This window comes from Octodon degus, unplaced genomic scaffold (genome assembly GCF_000260255.1).
Source record: "Octodon degus isolate 3935 unplaced genomic scaffold, OctDeg1.0 scaffold00101, whole genome shotgun sequence".
Taxonomy (NCBI): Eukaryota; Metazoa; Chordata; class Mammalia; order Rodentia; family Octodontidae; genus Octodon; species Octodon degus.
This window is the reverse complement of record NW_004524677.1, coordinates 2,891,936-2,910,413: the sequence shown is the minus strand read 5'-3', so window position 1 is coordinate 2,910,413 and position 18,478 is coordinate 2,891,936. Positions and strand designations below refer to the sequence as shown.

Here is an 18,478-nt window from a genome sequence, read left to right as displayed (position 1 = left end):
TGGCTCAGTGGAATAAGTGCTTCCCTGGCAAGCGCAAGGGCCTGAGTTCAATCCCTGATTCCGCCAAAAAAAGAATCGACAATAAAACATTTTAAGAAGTATGACACATTTTTCAAGTAGGTCTTTGAATAATCATACATTGAAATATAAATGAATTTTTTGATAAATCAGAAAACTACTTTTGTACATTAAAATCTTATAAATATTATATTGTACCTATTTCTACTAATAAATGCAGTACTCTAGAATATAATTACATATTTATTGGTGTGACCATGACTGTGCAGTGGTTGGCATCACCATTATGAGCAACAGGTCTTGTTATATGTAGCTCTTTACTAATAAAAGGTAGAGTTTTCAGGCGACTGCGTGATACTCAAAGGACATGACAAAGCTTAAAGGATCATTGGTGTTTGTTTTCTTTGATTTTCTTCTTGCCTTTAACCCTAGGGCAGGAAAGTAAATGTAGTTGATTAGTTTACAGTGTGTTAGGTTCAGTTTTAACAAATGTTTAACCCTTTTAAAGAAATGTAAGGGCCAGGGAGATGGCTCATTGGAATAAGCACTTCCCTGGCAAGCACAAGGGCCTGAGTTCAATCCCCAGTTCTGAAAAAAAAAAAAAAAAAAAAGAACAGAAATGTAATACTATGTTATATAAAGGAAGGTGTGGACTTTGGGTTAAAAATTCTGGGAGTAGTCTAGACGGCCATTAAATTGACACAGGACTTTGTATGAAGTATCAAACATGGTAGGACCTCATTTTCCTTATGAATAGAATGGTTGATTACATTAGATTAAGTGTTATAGAATATATCTTAGATTGTCTAATGTTTGACAAATCCAGAATGGCACACTCATATATGCATAGAAATGGAATAAATATGCGTGAATACTCTTCAGGTTGGTAGATGGTACATGATTGAAAACTGCTCAAGAGCACATGCCTGTTGTTGCCATGTAGATCCATTTTTGTCAGATATTCATTTGAGCTTTTTCTAAGATGGTAGAAATATGAATATTTATGTAAATAGCTGTTTTCTAAATTATTTTTGATTCCTTTAAATTTTGTTAATACGTATGTGCCAAACAAAGTGAATTAGGTCATATGTGGAGCTCAGGTTACCGTGCTTTAACTCATTTAGTCACAGAATACTTTGTGCAGATTTCTACTGCCTTGAAAAATGAAGCATGTTCAGAGTCTTTGCTCAAATAGGGTTTAGACTAGAATTCTAGTGCAGAAAGGTCAAGAGATAAGCATTATAATTTGAGGTAGTGATCAGTGTTATGAAGAAAATGTAATGTGTTTGGGACAGGGGCAGGGTGTACTAGAGGAAGCCGAATTTATACTCTGTGCCTTCTTTGAGTAGATAATTTGAAATTTAAATGTGAAAATTATCCATTCCTATAGAAATTTGAGAGAACATTCTAGAAAGAGAGGACCAGAGTTAAATCTTGAGAGGAACAATAGCAATTTTACCCCTTTCTGCTTGTAAATTACTCTTGATCTTATATAAGTATTTGTTATGTGACTGAGTAGTAGGCTAGCTCTAGGGCTGGTTTCAACACTAAGATCAGGATTTTTGTCTAATCCTTCCTAAATTTTATCTTTCAATGAAATTCAACATTTTAGAGTTCTACATATTTTTTAGTTCTAGGTGCCAGAAGCACAAATCATTTCTGTAGAAAAATTTAAACACTTTCTGAATTAAATAAGTATTTTTTCTTTCAAAAAATGCATTTTTATTGAAGAATACACTTTTTCAAATTTTATTTGGAGAATGAAAATGATTTTAAAAAGGACAGCTGGGCATAATAGTTCATGCTTATAATCCCAGCATTTGAATGAGTGCAGCAGGAAGATCGCCCTGAGTTTGAGGCCAGCTTGGGTCACATAGTGAGTTTGAGGCAAGCTTTAACTACATAGCAAAACCCTGTCTCAAAAGGAACAGAAAATTAAAAAGTGCTGTGCAAGAACACTACAGTGTTTTTCATAATAAACTTGTTAACTTAAAAAAAGAAAATTAAAAAGGACAGTTTGTAGAGGATGAGTTCTCACTATCCAGTATTGTTTTCCTCTCTTTGCCTATTCTGCCTTTAGTCCTCAGAATGCAGTGTCATAATCAAATACTTCCTTTATATTTTTAGATGGCAGCCATTTTTGTATATAATGTCTTTACTTTTTTATTTGATTTTACACATTTCAACGAGTCTTTATTGCAAATGTCTTAATTTTCTTATGGAGATGTTGAGTCTAATTTCCTTTAACACTTTTGTAATTAAGCTTTTGAAATGATAAAAATAAAACTTGAATAACAAGGCTGGGACTTGAGACTAAAGACAGGATTATTTTGAATTGGCAAAGCGTTTTGAGCAATTGTGTCTGTCACATAGGATGATAAGAATTCTAACTAGTCTGCCAACCACATACTCTGTGGAGAAATTATATTCAGTTCATTTGCAGGTTTATGCTCAGTTTGAGCTGACAAAATGATGCTTAACCTCTTACAATTTTAATCTTTGTGCTTTGTGAATGAGTTGTTATAATTGTGGCCTTAAAAATGTGACATTTTTAAAGTCATAAACTTACATCTGTCTTTTAAAGTATGTAGAAATACTACTGGGCAAATTCTAACCATGTTATGTGCAACTGATGTATATATGGTTCATAAACATACTGTCATTCTTTTGAAGTTGTCTTTGTTTTTAAGGTTTTATCTGAAACTTTTTGTAATACTACTTAAATCATGAATGTAATAAGAATTTTCCTGGTAAGCAGTAAATTACATCGTTATTTTTAAATGCCCAGGTATTTTTGTAATTACATGTTTTATAATTTAACTCTGCTTCATTTTTTTTTTACTCATAAGTTACAGTGTATTTTCTTAGTCTCTTTCTAAATTATTTCAGTAATTATTATTCTTAGATATCCTTAGTTTCTTCTGATTTAGCAACAAAAAATGTCTAACGTTGGCACTTACCTATATTTTTTTTTTCTAACTAGATCTTGGCTTATACAGAAGGGCTACACGGAAAATGGCTTTTCACAGAGATACGATCTGTCTTTTCTCGCCGCTACCTTTTGCAGAATACAGCGCTGGAGATCTTTATGGCAAACAGAGGTAATATGTTGGAGAGGAATATTGTTACAAAGCTACCTTCCACCTCTTTAAGATTTCATTTTGAACATACCATACATGTATTGTTTCCATTTAGATTCGATTTTATGGTCTACTCTGTGGCCTCATAACCTCATTTTCTATATCACATGGGTCTTAGTGTGTTTTTTTCTCACCTTGGTCATTTGTAGAATCATTTGTAGTTCTTTCTCTGGCCATATCAGATTGATGCATATTTTATAAACACTGTATAGAAGATGTCCTCAGTGTTGCTTTGATCCTTAAACTTTCTGATAAGTGGCTACAGGTGGGGACAGGAGAAAATAACCAAATGACTCATAACATTTATTGTGTCTGTTGTTTAACCTATGCTGTTCATAAAGGAATCATCAGAAAACAATACTGAATTGTGGTTTCTTTTTTTCTCTTCTCTTCTCTTCTCTTCTCTTCTCTTCTCTTCTCTTCTCTTCTCTTCTTTTCCTTTCTTTTCTTTTTGATAGTGGTACCAGCGATCAAACTCAGGACCATGCACTTCCCAGCAAAGCACTTATTCTATTGAGCTATCTCCCTGGCCCATGAATTGTGGTTTCTTTATATTTCATCATTCTTGAAAGCTGAGCTAAAATTCTATTCATGAGTTTAGTATGGTACTTAGTAAAATCCATGGATACTAGAAGAGGAGACAAGCTAAACTAGGAGGAAAAGCAATATTGGGTATTAGTGGAGGCATACATGGGAAATTATATAAAATCTGGCAACGTTTTGTGCACACTTCTTGTATATATGTAGGTTGATGGTGTACCTGCTTTTCTATAATCATATTATTAAAGTCTACATATAACACGTATAATCTGAGCACACATTTAGTTTTCCTTTATAAAATCTTATGTTTTTAGAGAAAGATGTTTCTGCCCTTTTCAATGAACTGTTTTTCCAAAAAAAAGCACTTTTTTTCTAATTTAAACATTATTCTTCAAGGTAGATAATAAAAAGAATGTTTCACACTTGAATTCAGTCTGCGTTCTTCTTATCCCAGAGGAGTTACAGCCTTACAATGTCTCTTATTTGCTCATCTTCATTCATTTTCCTTTTTTGGTTTCTTATGCATTCTTGCATTTGTGTGAATGTTTTACTCTTGCCTTTCCCTCAAAGCCTTGATTACCTGCCGCAATTTATGATGGATTGTTTTCCTCCTTAGTGTAGTAGTGAATATATAAAGGAAGGCTTAACTTAAATGGTATGTGCACAAGGCATTATTCAATATTTTCAGGTCCTTAGTAAATTATTAATTACTTTTGTTCCATAAACATGTTGGTAAAGTCAGCATTTAAAACTTTAGCAACACACATAGTCATTTTCTGTTTTGTTTTATTTTTTAGCCTTAAGTATTATTGCAGACTAGAATAATGTGGACTACCTTCTAGATGAACATTTGTAGTCTGTGATTCTAATATTGATGTTAACATAGAATTAAATTTCAAGACTGATGAAGTTAATGTCTTGTAAATTCTCCTCATTTAAAGACTTTACTTTCATGCTTTTGAAGTGGATAAAAATTTATAGATGACTTAAACTAACATTTATATCCTGAATGTTTATGTATTGATAGATGCTTCTTAGAATTCTCATATAGTCAATATAAAAGTAATTAAGAAGCATTTAAATTTTACTACTAAACATAGTGGAATATTTTTTCTTTAGGACACAAACTGTTCTGAATTATATGGACATATGTAGTGTATACATATAAACATAGAAAAGATAACTGTTTTTAAACTGTTTATCATTGGAAATAAATATAACTAATGATTTTATAGCTATACATAAAGATTTTAGTGTTTGATGAGTATCATATACATTTTAATTTTAATAATTATTTCTAGAAATTCATAGAAAAATATTTCACTTGTAAATTAGGTTTGTGAATTCTGAGTTGTAGCTGATAGTCTCAGGTTTATATGGTACTAACACAGCAACAGTTTTTCTGTTGCTTTTGGTGGTACCAGGGATCAAACTCATGATCTTGTGCTTTCCAGACAGGCACTTATGCTGCCAAGCTGTCTCCCCACCCCTAGTGTAACAACAGTTATTAGAATTTCTGAAAGTATTTAGAGAAAGAACTATCCATAGTAAGGGAGTTTATAGGTGAAATGAATATCATTTCTGGACATTAATATGAAACCTTTATCTACAATATGAAATAAGGAATATAATAAGAAATATATTAATCGATACCCAAAGTAATAGTAAATATTCTAGTAGACCAAGAAGTCATTTTAGCAAAAAAGGAAGTCCTATTGTATTCTCTAACTTTTAAAAATTGTTTGTCGTAGTTGCTGTAATGTTCAACTTCCCAGACCCTGCAACAGTAAAGAAAGTGGTAAATTATCTACCGCGTGTTGGTATTGGAACCAGTTTTGGATTGCCTCAAACCAGGTACTGTTTTACATGGGATAAGCACAGAAAATAATTTGCATTAACATTTTCATTAATCAGTCTGCATTAGTATTCTTGTTTTTGAAATGTATGTTCTTCTGTTTTATACTTCCAGTAAATGATGATTATTAGGGTATTATTTAGAGTATTTATGGTTCTCAACTAACTCGGATATACAGTGTCAAAGTATGTACTTAGCAAATAATAATTAGGGGAAAGATTCTCTAACTTTTTTCAAGACTGAAATAAAGGAGCTGCACAAGATGCAATTTCAATCTGATACAAATTTATCTTAAGTTTTCTATTTTAAAGTTATTGTCTCTTAAACTGATGTATATTATAACAAAAGTATGCACACACATGTGATTTTTTAATCAAGTAAGAAAAGGTTTATTTATACTTTTGAATGTACGTATTACATTTTTCATTATAATGGCCAAAATGAAAAAAAGGAAGATTATACGAAGTGTTAGATCAAATGTCGGGCAACTGAGCTTCTTATACATAGCTGCTGGGGGATGTAAATAGTACATTTGGAGTCTGGAAATATTGGGTAAATTTAAACATATGCATGTGCTATAATCCACAATTTTATTCCCTGAATAGAAATATATATGTATATTCACCCAAAGCATATAGAAAAATATTCATATTAGTATCACTCATGATAGCCTCAAGCTAGAGACAACCCAGCAGACAGTCAAACTGGGTAAGTAAATTGTGGTGTAAGTATACAATGAAGGCTGGGTATGGTTATGCAAGCCTGTAATCTCAGTACTAAGGAGGCTAAGGCAGAAAGATTGCTGTGAGTTCAAGGCTAGCCTGGGCTACCTATATAGTGACTTCAAAGCACCCTGAACTATGTAGTTAGACCATGTCTCAAAAAAAAAAAATGTATAATTGAATATACAACAGTAAAAATGAGTGGACTCTCATGCACATAGCAGCATATATGAATTTAAGTAAAGGAAACCAGAACAAATAATTCTGCTTGCATAATATTCAGAGCCAGTTAATATTAACTTTATTGTTCTCAGGATACTGGTTTGTTTCTGTGGTAGTCTGTGGTTAAGGATATAGCAGGTTTATATAATGCTTCTAATCATGTATTTATTGACTGAGATAATGGCTATCCAGTGCATTTGTTTTGTAAAAGTTCATGAAGTTGAGTCACTTATGATTTCTACAGATCTATGTTAAAGTGTATTAAATGGCTTAAAAAAATCCTTCTTCACTACATAAAAATAATTGCTGTTATTTGTTACATTGCAACCATATTTATTTTTCAACTTTCTTATGAATACAATTAGAATTAAGCAACCAAAAAAAAAAAATTTTTTTTTTTTTTTTCTGGAGCCAGGGATTGAACTCAGGCCTTTGTGCTTGCCGAGGAAGCACTTATTCTAGTGAGCCATCTCCCCGGCCCCAAGCAACTAAAATTTAAGACTGTATTTTTTCACTTAATGGGTCCTACCTAAGTCACTTTGGAAAACAGTTTACCTGTTTTCTTATAAAATTAAATTTATACTTTATGTATATTCTACCACTTCTACTCCTAGGCATTCACTAAGGGTACTGAGAAAAAAAATATGCACAAATTCACTTTTCAGCAAATGCTATTAGCAGGCCTGTTACAGTTCCTGACTGGAAGTATTTTGGATGTCCATCAAGTGGAAATGGATAGATTGTAATACACACACAAAATAGAATATAGTGCTACTCACAAATAAAAGGGACCAACTACTAGAAACAGGCAGCAACTTGGATGCTTCTGTAAAGTACAGAGATACGAAAAAGAAGTAAGGCCCTGGTAGGCTCCAGATACCACAGCTGTGGGTTATGTTCTGTGGAGTTGAATTTCGGAAAAAGCTGACTATATAGTGCCTGAGAGCGATTATTATGTACTCCGTTGTCCCTCCTGTGCACAGGAGCGGGGCAAGGGGATTAGCTACAAATGAATTGCGATGGTTGTCTCATAAGTGTGAGCAAGCTGTACACTTAAGTGTGGTAAATATTACTGTTAGGTTGTATCTGTATCTCTGAACATGTTTACAATAGGTAAGTTACAAAAGTACGTGTTCTGTACTTATTTCAATTTGCACTATTACCTAATATGTATGCTTACTCAGATTAAATTTCATTTTGATAAAATGATTATAGTATTCTATTTTGTTATATCCTCATTGTAACTTTTCTTTGTTGATATTAATCTCAACTGTATACTATCTTTAACCATTAATCAGAGTTCATATTTACAAAAATGTGAGCTATGGTGGTTTTGAAATTTATCTATCAGGACTAGAGCTTAATTACACTCTTCTGGATCCTGCACTATGTTTAGTGTTTTACTTGTGACAAATACAGTGTCACAGAAACAATGGCATGTCAGGGTCAGAAAGTAAGTCTTAAAAACAGACAGGGGCCTGGTGCAGTGATGCACTTCTGCAGCTATAGGGGCTGAAGCAGGAGGATCTCAAGTTTAATGCCAGCCTGTGAAACTTGGTGAGACCATTTCAAAAAAATACTAGAGATGCAGTTCGGTGTGGACATAGCCCTGGCTAATGGGTGAAAATGTGACCCTTTTGAATTATAAAATAGTTTTGAATTATAAATCATTGCTTTATAGTGGCAGTAATGATTTTGATTAGATGTTATAATTTAATAAGTGGTTTTAGGGCAGAGGGTGTAACTCAGTTGTAGAGCACTTACCTCATTTGCAAAAAGCACTAGTCTTGAACCTCAGCAATGGAGAAAAAGAGTTCACAAAGAAGCAGCTCAGAATAGCACAGGTTTCTTTATCTTCACTAAACAGGAAGTACGTCACATTAAGAGGCGTGATCAAGGAATATGGGGAGTGCTTAAAGTTCATTACAGTAACTGATACATTGCTAACAATCTCCCTCAGAATATTACTCCTTGCTTCAAATAAATTTATCATTTTTTGCCACTTTGGGGAACAGGTTTTTTTTTTTTTTTTTTTAATATGTTTGGTACAGGGTCTCTCTATGCAGCTTAGACATAATGGTCCTCCTGTTTTCAGCCTCCCCAGCACTAGAATTGCAGGCGTGTACCACCACGCCAGCTCTTGGTGGCTGGGTCAAGGCACCTGGGGGTATGGCCCTCTCACCCATAATCGTAGCATTGGGCCATGAATCTATCAAAAGCTCTAGAAGCCCTCCCCATGACTGCATAAAGCTTTGGGGGGACATCTGGACTCAAGCCATAACAGTCCTAAAGCAGACAGAGCTCCCAGAACTTGGAAATATTGGAAGATAGGACCAGTGGAAATCAGTGACTTAGGAGGACAGCGCCAGGCGGGAGATGACAGGAGCCTGTATGTCAAGGTGACACATGTGACAGAAGTGTAGTTGACAAGAGGCATCCTCCTTTAGCGATTTGCTGGACATACGGTTTATGGACTGTGGAGACAGAAGCGTGGTAAGGGAGGGAGCTACGCAGTGTGCTTGCCTTGGCTGCTCTAGGCTGCAGGTGACACTACTGAGAGGAGGAGCACTGAGGGCGCAGTGCTGGTGTCTGCAGGCTCCACCCACATGGTTGGGTGTGAGAACGCAAGGGTGAGCAGAAATGAGTTTAGCTGTGATTGTGTTTCAGGTGAACTGCTGATAGAGAGATGTTGTTTCTTTTAAAAAAAGAAAATGGTGTTTTATCTTAGTTACTGTGGCTTTATACTAAGTTTTGGTGGCAGTGCAGCCCTAGTTTCTCTTGAGATTCTGCAGTGTCTCCCCAGATGAGCTCATTCCCTCTAAAGCTTCACATTTCATCTGTCTGGCAGCGACTCCCCACTACTGGAGCTTTCTTCAGCTGCTGATTTACCCTTGTATCGAACTTTTTATTCAGTTTTCCTGGACATCTCTCAGAGGTTTTAAGCAGCTACACTGCCAGATTTCAAAATTACTCTAAAAGTACAATAATAAAGACATGATTTTTTTTTTTTTTTTTTTACAAAAGAAAGGAAATAAGCCATCATGTGGGCATCAGTACTGGTTTTAAATCCAAATAACAAATATATTGAATAGGCTCAAAGGATCTACTAACAAAGTCGTTTCCATTTTCCTGCTGCATAGAATACTTTGTTCAACCCTGCCACTTGAATTCTATCATTTTTCTTCCTGGAGGAGAAAATCCAAGGTGTTTAACATTTACAAATAAGGTGTTATTCTTTTACAGCTGATGCTTGGGAAAATGCCGAGGAGGGCAGTACAGAGCCCCATGGATTCCTGTACCGTGTTCTCTCTGTACATATCCTCTGTACAAGGCATCTGGAAAGTGTCTTGGTTTCAGAATTTCTTTCTGCACCCACGTTTGCTGCCAGGGCTCTGCCATGCAGCCTTTGGTGCTGTTAGCCACGCCTGTCCCCAGCCACCGCTCTTCTCATGGTACTAGGAAGCATGACTGTGTGGAGCCTTTTCCAACAGAGTGGAAACATTTTAAAATTTAAGGAATATGTCTAAAGTAGTGTGAGGGAATATTTTATAGCTTTAAACATCTGTATGTGACACATAGAAATGCCTTCCATCAATAGCCGAACCTCCAGGGCCGGGATATAGCTAAGCAGTGTAGCGCCTGCCTGACAAGCACGGAGTCCTGAGCTTGATTCCTAGAATCAACAAATACAACAAAAAACCCGAAGCTTCTTTCTTTAGAGAGCAGGAAAAAAATCAAGCTAAGTGCAAAGCAAATAGAAACAAAAAAAGAATAATGAAGATTATACTAGAAATGAGTGAAACAGTCAAAATCAGTAAAGATGATCAATGCAATAAGATGATTCTTGAACACGATTAGTAAAATTGACAGTGGTCATGAAGCCTAAAATAAAAGAGCTATAAATTACCCAAATCAAAAATGATAATAGAGGCATCGCTGCTGACCATATAGAAATCAAAAGAATTGAATGGCTAGGTGCGATTATATAATCGTGCTGAGGTTATGTAACCTCAGCAGCTCAGAAAGTCGGGACAAGAGGATCACCAGCTTGGATAGTTTAGCTATAATCTGCCTCTAGATGAAAAAAAAAAAAAAAAGCTAGGGATATAGTTCAGTGTGAAGTTCCTGGGTTTCTTCCCCACTAAAATGCACACACACACACACACACACACACCCCAAATATCATGAGTAACTTGAAAGAAATTTGATAATTTAGACAATATAGACAAATTCCTACAAAAATAGAATTGCTGAAACTAGCTCAGGTATTTTCTTTTTAAATGGATAAACTTACCACAAGAAATTAAATTACAAGGCCCGGCCAAATAGCTCAGTGGACTAAAGTGCCTGCTAGTTCAATCCCGGATGTGCTGTGTCGGCCCCACCCCTGGGGCTCACTGAGATGGCGACTGAGACTGGGTGTAGTGGCACACACCTGTAATCCTAGCACGTGGGAGGCTGAATACAGGATCATAAATAATAGTTTAAGCCCCAAACTATTTTTCCAGTAAATCATGGCCTATTAAGTACTTAAAATAGAAATGATGCCAACTCCTCAAAAATTAAAGATATAACAGCAGAAAGCACATCACCACTCACAGAATAAGGCCGTTGTTGCCCTAATATCAGTGACAGAGACATTATAAGAAAGCAGGCAAGGTGATGCTGTGAGCGTTTCCTTCATGAATACACACTCAGAAAAATTCTTATAGAATTTAATAAGTCAAAGTCAGACTTATGTAAAAAGAATTATAAAATGGCCCTTGAAATAAGATTTGGTTTAAATCTATCAGTTAGTGTATTTATGCACCAAGTTAAATAGATTAAAGAACAAAAACCATGCAGTCATCTCCAAGGAAACACATTTCACAAAGTTCAAGACATATCCACAATTAAAACTTAGCTGATTCTAAATAGTATTGCCACAAATTGACAACATTTGTCCATTTAAAAATACCCCTTACAATGTATGTACCCCATAGTGTTGAAAGTCTGAGTATGTACCCCTAATTTCAACAAGTAGTCATGTCTTGCGTTTTTGTATCTTCTGCTCAGCTTTACATTGGAGAGGTCTTCCTGTGCAACAAAGAAGGAAAAATAGAAGAAGGAAGGGAGAGAGGGAGAATTTAAAGCCACCAAGATCAGAAAGGCAGGAGAAATCATAAAAGAAGTATAAGATTTACATAAGGAAAAATACAAAGGAATTCTAAAAGCAATTAAAAATGAACCTCAGGGAATGGAGGCAGTTTATGTTCAGGAATGAAAAGATTCAATATGATTTAGTAGATTCTTGTGGAGAAATTGTGAAGTGGAAATTCAGTGGCTCTAGAATAACCTAAACAATCTGGAGAAAAAAAAGAATTAGAGGACAAAAGCTGATTACGAAGCTTATAAACTTATAATAATTAAAACTGTGGAATTTTTACAAGATAGGCATAGCAATCAATGGAACGGAGTTGAAAAACACAGAAATTAATGTTTTTTATGATCAGCTGTTTGATGAAAATATTCTGCAAAGTATCTTTTTAGAAGATCATTATTTATACACTTATAACGCATTACTTTTATGATATGTAAATTATACCTCCAGAAATCTTTCAGTAACTTATTTGTCTTATCATTTGTGGTGAGAAAATCTGTGATAGTTTATATTGCTGAAATTAGACCAGTGATGGTGAACCTTTCAGAGACATGTCCAAACTGCAACCCAAAGCCCACTTACTTATTATGAGGTGGCAACACTGCTGCTAAACCTAAATACTGCAGTTTTAGTTTAGAAAGAACAAGTCCTGTATTAACATCGTTTGTCTTAAAACAGAAACACAATAATATGGCTGCCAATATGTTCACCAGCACTGCTCTCTGAACTTTTTTTTTTTTTTTTTTTTTGTACTGGGGATCAAGCTTGGGACTTTTGTTGCCAGGCAGTTGCTTACGCCACTAATCTATGTCACCAGGCCTGCTCTAGACTCTGAATGTCCTAACACTGCCTCCTGTTTTTTACTGCTCTTGGCATTGGTCAGTTGTATCTATTAATATTTACTTATTAGCTTGTTCTTCTAATAACCTTTATTTAAAAACTCAATAGTTTCATCTTCCTTCATCCATCCCATAAATAGATATCTAGGTAGTTGAAGATTCTCTTTCTCTTTATTACAAGGGATATGGAAATGTGATGCTGAAATTTATAATGTTCAAATGTTTTAAGATATGACTATTAAATTTGATAGACATGTAGATACAATTTTATATGAACTTTATATGCAGTTACTATAATTTCTTCAACATATATCAGTAAAGCAGTGAATTATTAATAATACTGCTATTAATCAAGCTGTAGGGAATCTGGATATTGTAATAGCTTTTTAACAATGGTTTATCTGAATGAACAAAACGTGCCTAATAGAACTGTGGCTGCTCCAAATCATTTGTTAACCATTAATTCTCAATTGAAGTATCTTTACTGTTCATTAGTCTAACATGAATAGAATGTTAGAATTATAGATTTCATTATGAATAAATAACCACAGGTAATTCATGATTTAATATTATAATTAATCTTGTTTACTAAGTTGATGTTACAATGAATTCTTTTTCTTGCAGACGTATTTCACTAGCTAGCCCACGTCAGCTTTTTAAAGCTTCCAACATGACCCAGCGATGGCAACATAGAGAGATTTCCAATTTTGAGTACTTGATGTTTCTCAACACTATAGCAGGTAATCCACATTCACATACTGACTTATTCCAAGTGGTAAATTATTAACTGTGGTATGGTTAGATTGTTTTGGGTGCTGTCATAAGTAACTTATTTTTTGTCATCATTACTGTATTTTATAAAGGTATGATGATAACATTTGCAGTCTTACATATGAATAGTTCATACTTGAAATTTTAAGAAAAGCTGAAGTCAACAACTTTGGACAATGGCCAGTTGTGCTGATAATAATGCGCTACTGTTATGGACTATTGGACTATTTTTGGGTTATTTTGCTGAATTCAAGTCCCTACAAACTTTGGACTGGCATCAAGTATGAAAAGTCCTTTAAAATCTTCTCCAAATACAGCTTCTTTAACAGCAATGAAGCATCCATCTATGACAAAACAAAATGGGGATATAAATAAAGGATCTCTTTGTTCTGAAATAAAAATATGTATATACAAGATAGGATAGATATACAACTACTTTCTCATAGTTCCATGAGAAGAAAGGTTTGTACTAATATTGTTTAGACAGGTTAACAGGAAAGTTATAATAATTAATACAGGGGCTGGTGGGATGGCTCAGTGGAATAAGCACTTTCTTGGTAAGTGCAAGTTCCTGAGTTCATTCCCCTGTTCTGCCAAGAAAAAAAAAATAATACATTGTATATTGTTGTCTTTGTAGTAGTTATTCATAGTACAAGATACAGACATGATATCCTGTCCAAACACTATTAGTACAAATCTTTCTTCTCATTGAATTAAGACAAAATAGCTATATATCTATCCTATTTTGTATATACAGATACAAAACGGTCGTTCATTTGTATCCCCTTTTTTTGTTTAGTTTGTCAGAGATGGGTATTCCATTGCCATTTAAATATTGTAGGTGCATGAATTCAGCAAAATAATCCAATACAGTCCAGTAGTCCATAATAGGGGATTATCCGTAGGACTGGTAATGTCAGAAGTTGTTGACTTGAGCCTTTTATAGCTCAGCATATTAATATGGCTTTACTTTATATACCTTGTTTTTATACTTTTCTGTTGGATGGTTAAGACTAAGATAAAGCAAGACCTATATAAAAAGAAATGTAACTTTTGTATCTGATTAGGTCAGTCAAATCCTCTCAGGATTTACCCTGAAACCTGTACTGCAGTTTGTAGATCCTTTATCAGTGTCAGCCATGTGGATGAGTCATGGCCATTGCTTGACCAATTTGTTCTTTGTGAAAGCCTGAGAGCATGTTTTCTTTCCATGTGACTCTTCTTAGGCACACTCTACATCATCGGTCACTTTCCTCTGTGGCCCCATAATCTCCTTTATCGGTAAATTTGGGTCACAACTGAGTTACAGGAATGTACAATACAGGTTATCCTATGTCCTGAGTCCTCACTGACCTTGAAAGTCTAGGACTGAAATGTTGGCTGTCCTTGCAGCCCTTCTTTTTCTCTAATTTTTGGTCTGCAAACTTAAGTTGTTAACCCTCCAGAAGAGAAGTTTAATGACATTATTACCCTATAATATAGGCAGTTGAGCTTAACCTCACTGTCTGTCTGAATATCAAACAACTTAGATATAATGTGGAAGTTATTTTTTCTCATTCAAATGAATAAAAAATAGAAAAAAGAAACACAAAAATAAATATAAAAGCTTTTTTCCAAAAGAGAAAATAATTGTAATTAATATAACAATGGGCTCATTGTGGAATAGTAAGAATGAAACACATTATAAATATGTAAAGGCCTTCATAACTTGGATAGGAATGTATTGTATAATAAGACAAGCACATGTAGCATTTTATTGGATAAAATATTAGGTAAAGAAATACTTGTAGTGTGAGTTAAATAAGAAAATCTAAAGATTCTTTGCTCACTGAAAGTCATCCATCATCTTGGAAAGAACATAAAAAAATAGAAACATGTCATTGATTTTCATTTGTGACAACTAGAATAAAAAAAAGGACTGCCTGTGAGACCCTTAAGATTCATTTCAATGAATTGACATGGTTTATATTTGAAACACAAAGGACATACAGGAGAAAGAGACATGTTTCTTTGTCTCAGAGAAGTTATTTTATGTACAAATGTGAGCATAGTTTAAAATCCCCTTATTGGAGATGCTTAGGACCAAAAATCTTTCATTTTTTAGAGTTTTTCATATGTTTGTATACTTGTGTAGGCTTTACCAATTGAGAATCCATTTGAAAACCAAAATATTCTGAAATCTGAACTTGGAGTTGAAATTTTTCAGATTTTGGATTTTTGGATTAGGAATATTCAACCTTTATTATATAATTCTAGAGAAGAGAGTGCATATTTAAGAAAGAAGTGTGAAATTTTATGGAGATTTAAAGAACAGTGAGGTACAATATATTTAATGCAGTTGTTAGGAGAAATGAGAAAAAAGGAATAATTTTAGTAGTGGTCACATAAGGATTGAGACTACATTTACTGGAGGAGAAGCTGGTTCTGTGACTAGGAATCATCCTAAGTAAAAATGAAAGCAAAATCAAGCACAGGAAGATGTTAAAATTTAAAGTATAACTAGAGAATAATACCAGTATACTGTAGTTTATGTAGATGCGTGTCTGTCTCTATAAAGTGTACATTTATAAATATAGAATGAGAAAAAAGAATGTTAGTGTGCAGACATTATGAAAGATATTCTGTACCTTTAAGGAGTTAACAGTGCATTGGGAGAATTTTTAAGGTTTTTGAGCACAAAAACAGTCGTATTACATACTGAAACTTTGAGAAAGGTTGACTGGGAGATAAATTCAAGTTCAGAGGAACTAGGCAGAAAGCAAAGTATTAGGAAACCATTACATATATGTGATAAGAGGCTATGCTGGAGAGATGACAGTGGACAGAGAAAATACTGTAGGAGTTTACAAGTCACCAAGCATTTGATGTGCATCTGACTGAAAATGGGTAGTCAGTGAGAACAGTGTCAGAAACGACTTCCCAGCTTCTGATCTCAATTGCTGCACAAACTAATCATTTTTGCCAGTAATAGAAATCTAGGGAAAGACAGCAATTGTACTGTGTTGACATGACACCCACATTAACTATCAGAAAGAGAACAGGTCAGGTGGGTTATTTAGAACTTAGACAAGACACTGTATTTCATCTGCATGGGGAGCAAATCACTATGAGAGAAATGAGTTCATCAGTGCAGATAATTCTGAAAGCAATTAGCTTAGGCCTGGAGGCCACTCTACACTCTCATTCACACAGGAATAACGATACATTGAAAGAAGGAGGGGAAGTTAGAAATGTGAGAAAAGAAATGAGAAAAAGAAAATAATGAGTGATTCTAGAGTTTATAGATACAGTAGGAGAACCGAGGTTATGTCAGAAGTCTTGAAAGTATTTGGAAAGTACTTGTCACCTTTGTCAAATGCTATAGAAAGGTAAGATAGAATTAAGAGTGAGTATGGGACACATTTGTCAACTTCTCATTTGGGGCTGCTGGTAATTTCATAGTTCTTTTTTAGTTAAGCAAAGAACTGATAATAAGCCCTGAATGGTGGGAAGCAAAATGGGAACGTGAGATTAGGTTATCATTTTGTTAACTGTGATAGTGAAAAAAGGGCAGTTAGGCAGAGAGGAAAAGCCATGGGAGATGGAGAGAAAGAGAGAAAAATTAATGCTTTGAGTTATGAGGGAGACTGAATCAAGAGCTCTGGTGAAAGCATTACTCTTAGCAAAGAAAATAGCCTCCTCCCAGAGAAAAAGGAAAGAGAAAAGAGGGTGTATGATCTGAATTTTCTCCATTCAGTTAGCTGAGGGAAAAGAATCAAGAAAGTATGACCATGTAACTAGTAAGCAACGAGATTTAAAATATGTCCATAAGCTCATTATGTAGCTTTCCTGTCTCACACTATGTAAGTCTCCTTTAATATTCAGCTCTTGGAAGAAAACCAAAAATGATCAAATACACAATAAGGAATTCAAACAATAGTAGCAGTCTTGTACTTCATCCCTAAGAGTTAGTTCACAGTGAAATTTATAAAAATAGGTAATAGTTTGGTAAATAATGGAGTTGGGATTCAAATGCTTGCATTTTGACTCCTGAAGCAGAGTTGGGATTCAAATGCTTGTACTTTGACTCCCAAAGTGATGCTGTCTAGAAAACGGGAATAGAAGAGCTGCCTGACCCTTTGAATGTGCATTTTTAATCAACCTCAATGTGTTCTGGGACTCCTTAGTTTAGAAGGTGGGTGGGAAGCATGTGGCGGGCGGCATCTGCAGTTGGGGGATACCAAATTTGTAATGCTGTTCTCTCATAGTGGATCAGAGCATTTGAAAATCGCCACAGAAATTTCAAAGTCGCTTAGAACATCTCTCTCATTTTATATGTAACTAGGGAATGTTCCCTGGTCTTACGTGACTAAACTTGGTTAGTCGGTTAGCATAGTAGAGGCAAGAAAAAAAAAAAAAAAAAAAAAATCCACTCTTTTTCTAGAAATGTTGTTGTTGTTGTTTTGTGGAACTGGGGATTGAACTCAGGCCCTTGTGCTTGCCAGGGAAGCACTTATTCTACTGAGCCATCTCCTCGGCCCTTGAAAATTCTAGTTTTTAAAAGTTGTTAGAATTGTAAATTGTTTTTTAAAGTCATAATAAGGACATATCCCATTCCTGGATAGGAAGAATCAATGTCATCAAAATGACCATATTAACAAAAGCAGTACACAGATTAAATACAGTTTCTATCAAAATACCAACAGGATTCTTCACAGAATTGAAAAACCAATCCATGTAAATCCAGAAGAATTGGAACCCAATACAAATACTTCAATCAAAAATAGATAAATGGAATGAATAGACAGTCCTCAAAAGAAGAAACATGAATGACTAAAAATATGTGATAACATGCCCAGTATTTTTTATTAGGAAATTACAAATCAAAGTAATTTAATCTAGTAAGAGTGGCTGTAGTCAAGAATACAGAAACAAATGCTGATGAGGATATGGGGACAAAGGAGTGGGGATATGAACAAGTAGAGCCACTATGCAAGTTGATTAATAGCTTTCTCATAAAACCAAAAGTAGAGATTCCATTTGATGCCGCTAAAACCTCTGGGTATTTTACTGAAAGGATTAAAGTTACCATACTACGGCGATATTTGCATACCCTTGTATATACGGTGCAATTCATGATAGTGAAACTCTGGAAATAGCCCGTATGCCTATTAACAGATGAATGGCTACAACAAATGTGAGATATAGATATAGATATATATCAATGATAGATATCATTGATAGCTCAATTA

At 34.6% G+C, this 18,478-nt stretch overlaps 1 protein-coding gene across 4 annotated transcripts in view; it reads left to right on the top strand.

Annotated features, from left to right (window-relative positions):
- Positions 1-18,478, top strand: part of Lrba (LPS responsive beige-like anchor protein) — a 752,085-nt gene that overhangs the window by 558,733 nt on the left and 174,874 nt on the right. For all 4 annotated transcript variants that reach the window (XM_004638688.2, XM_023723655.1, XM_023723657.1 and 1 more), the window contains 3 exons: positions 3,002-3,119; positions 5,450-5,552; positions 13,101-13,216. In XM_004638688.2, the coding sequence (XP_004638745.1) occupies positions 3,002-3,119; positions 5,450-5,552; positions 13,101-13,216 (337 nt within the window). The remainder of the gene's footprint in view (positions 1-3,001; positions 3,120-5,449; positions 5,553-13,100; positions 13,217-18,478) is intronic.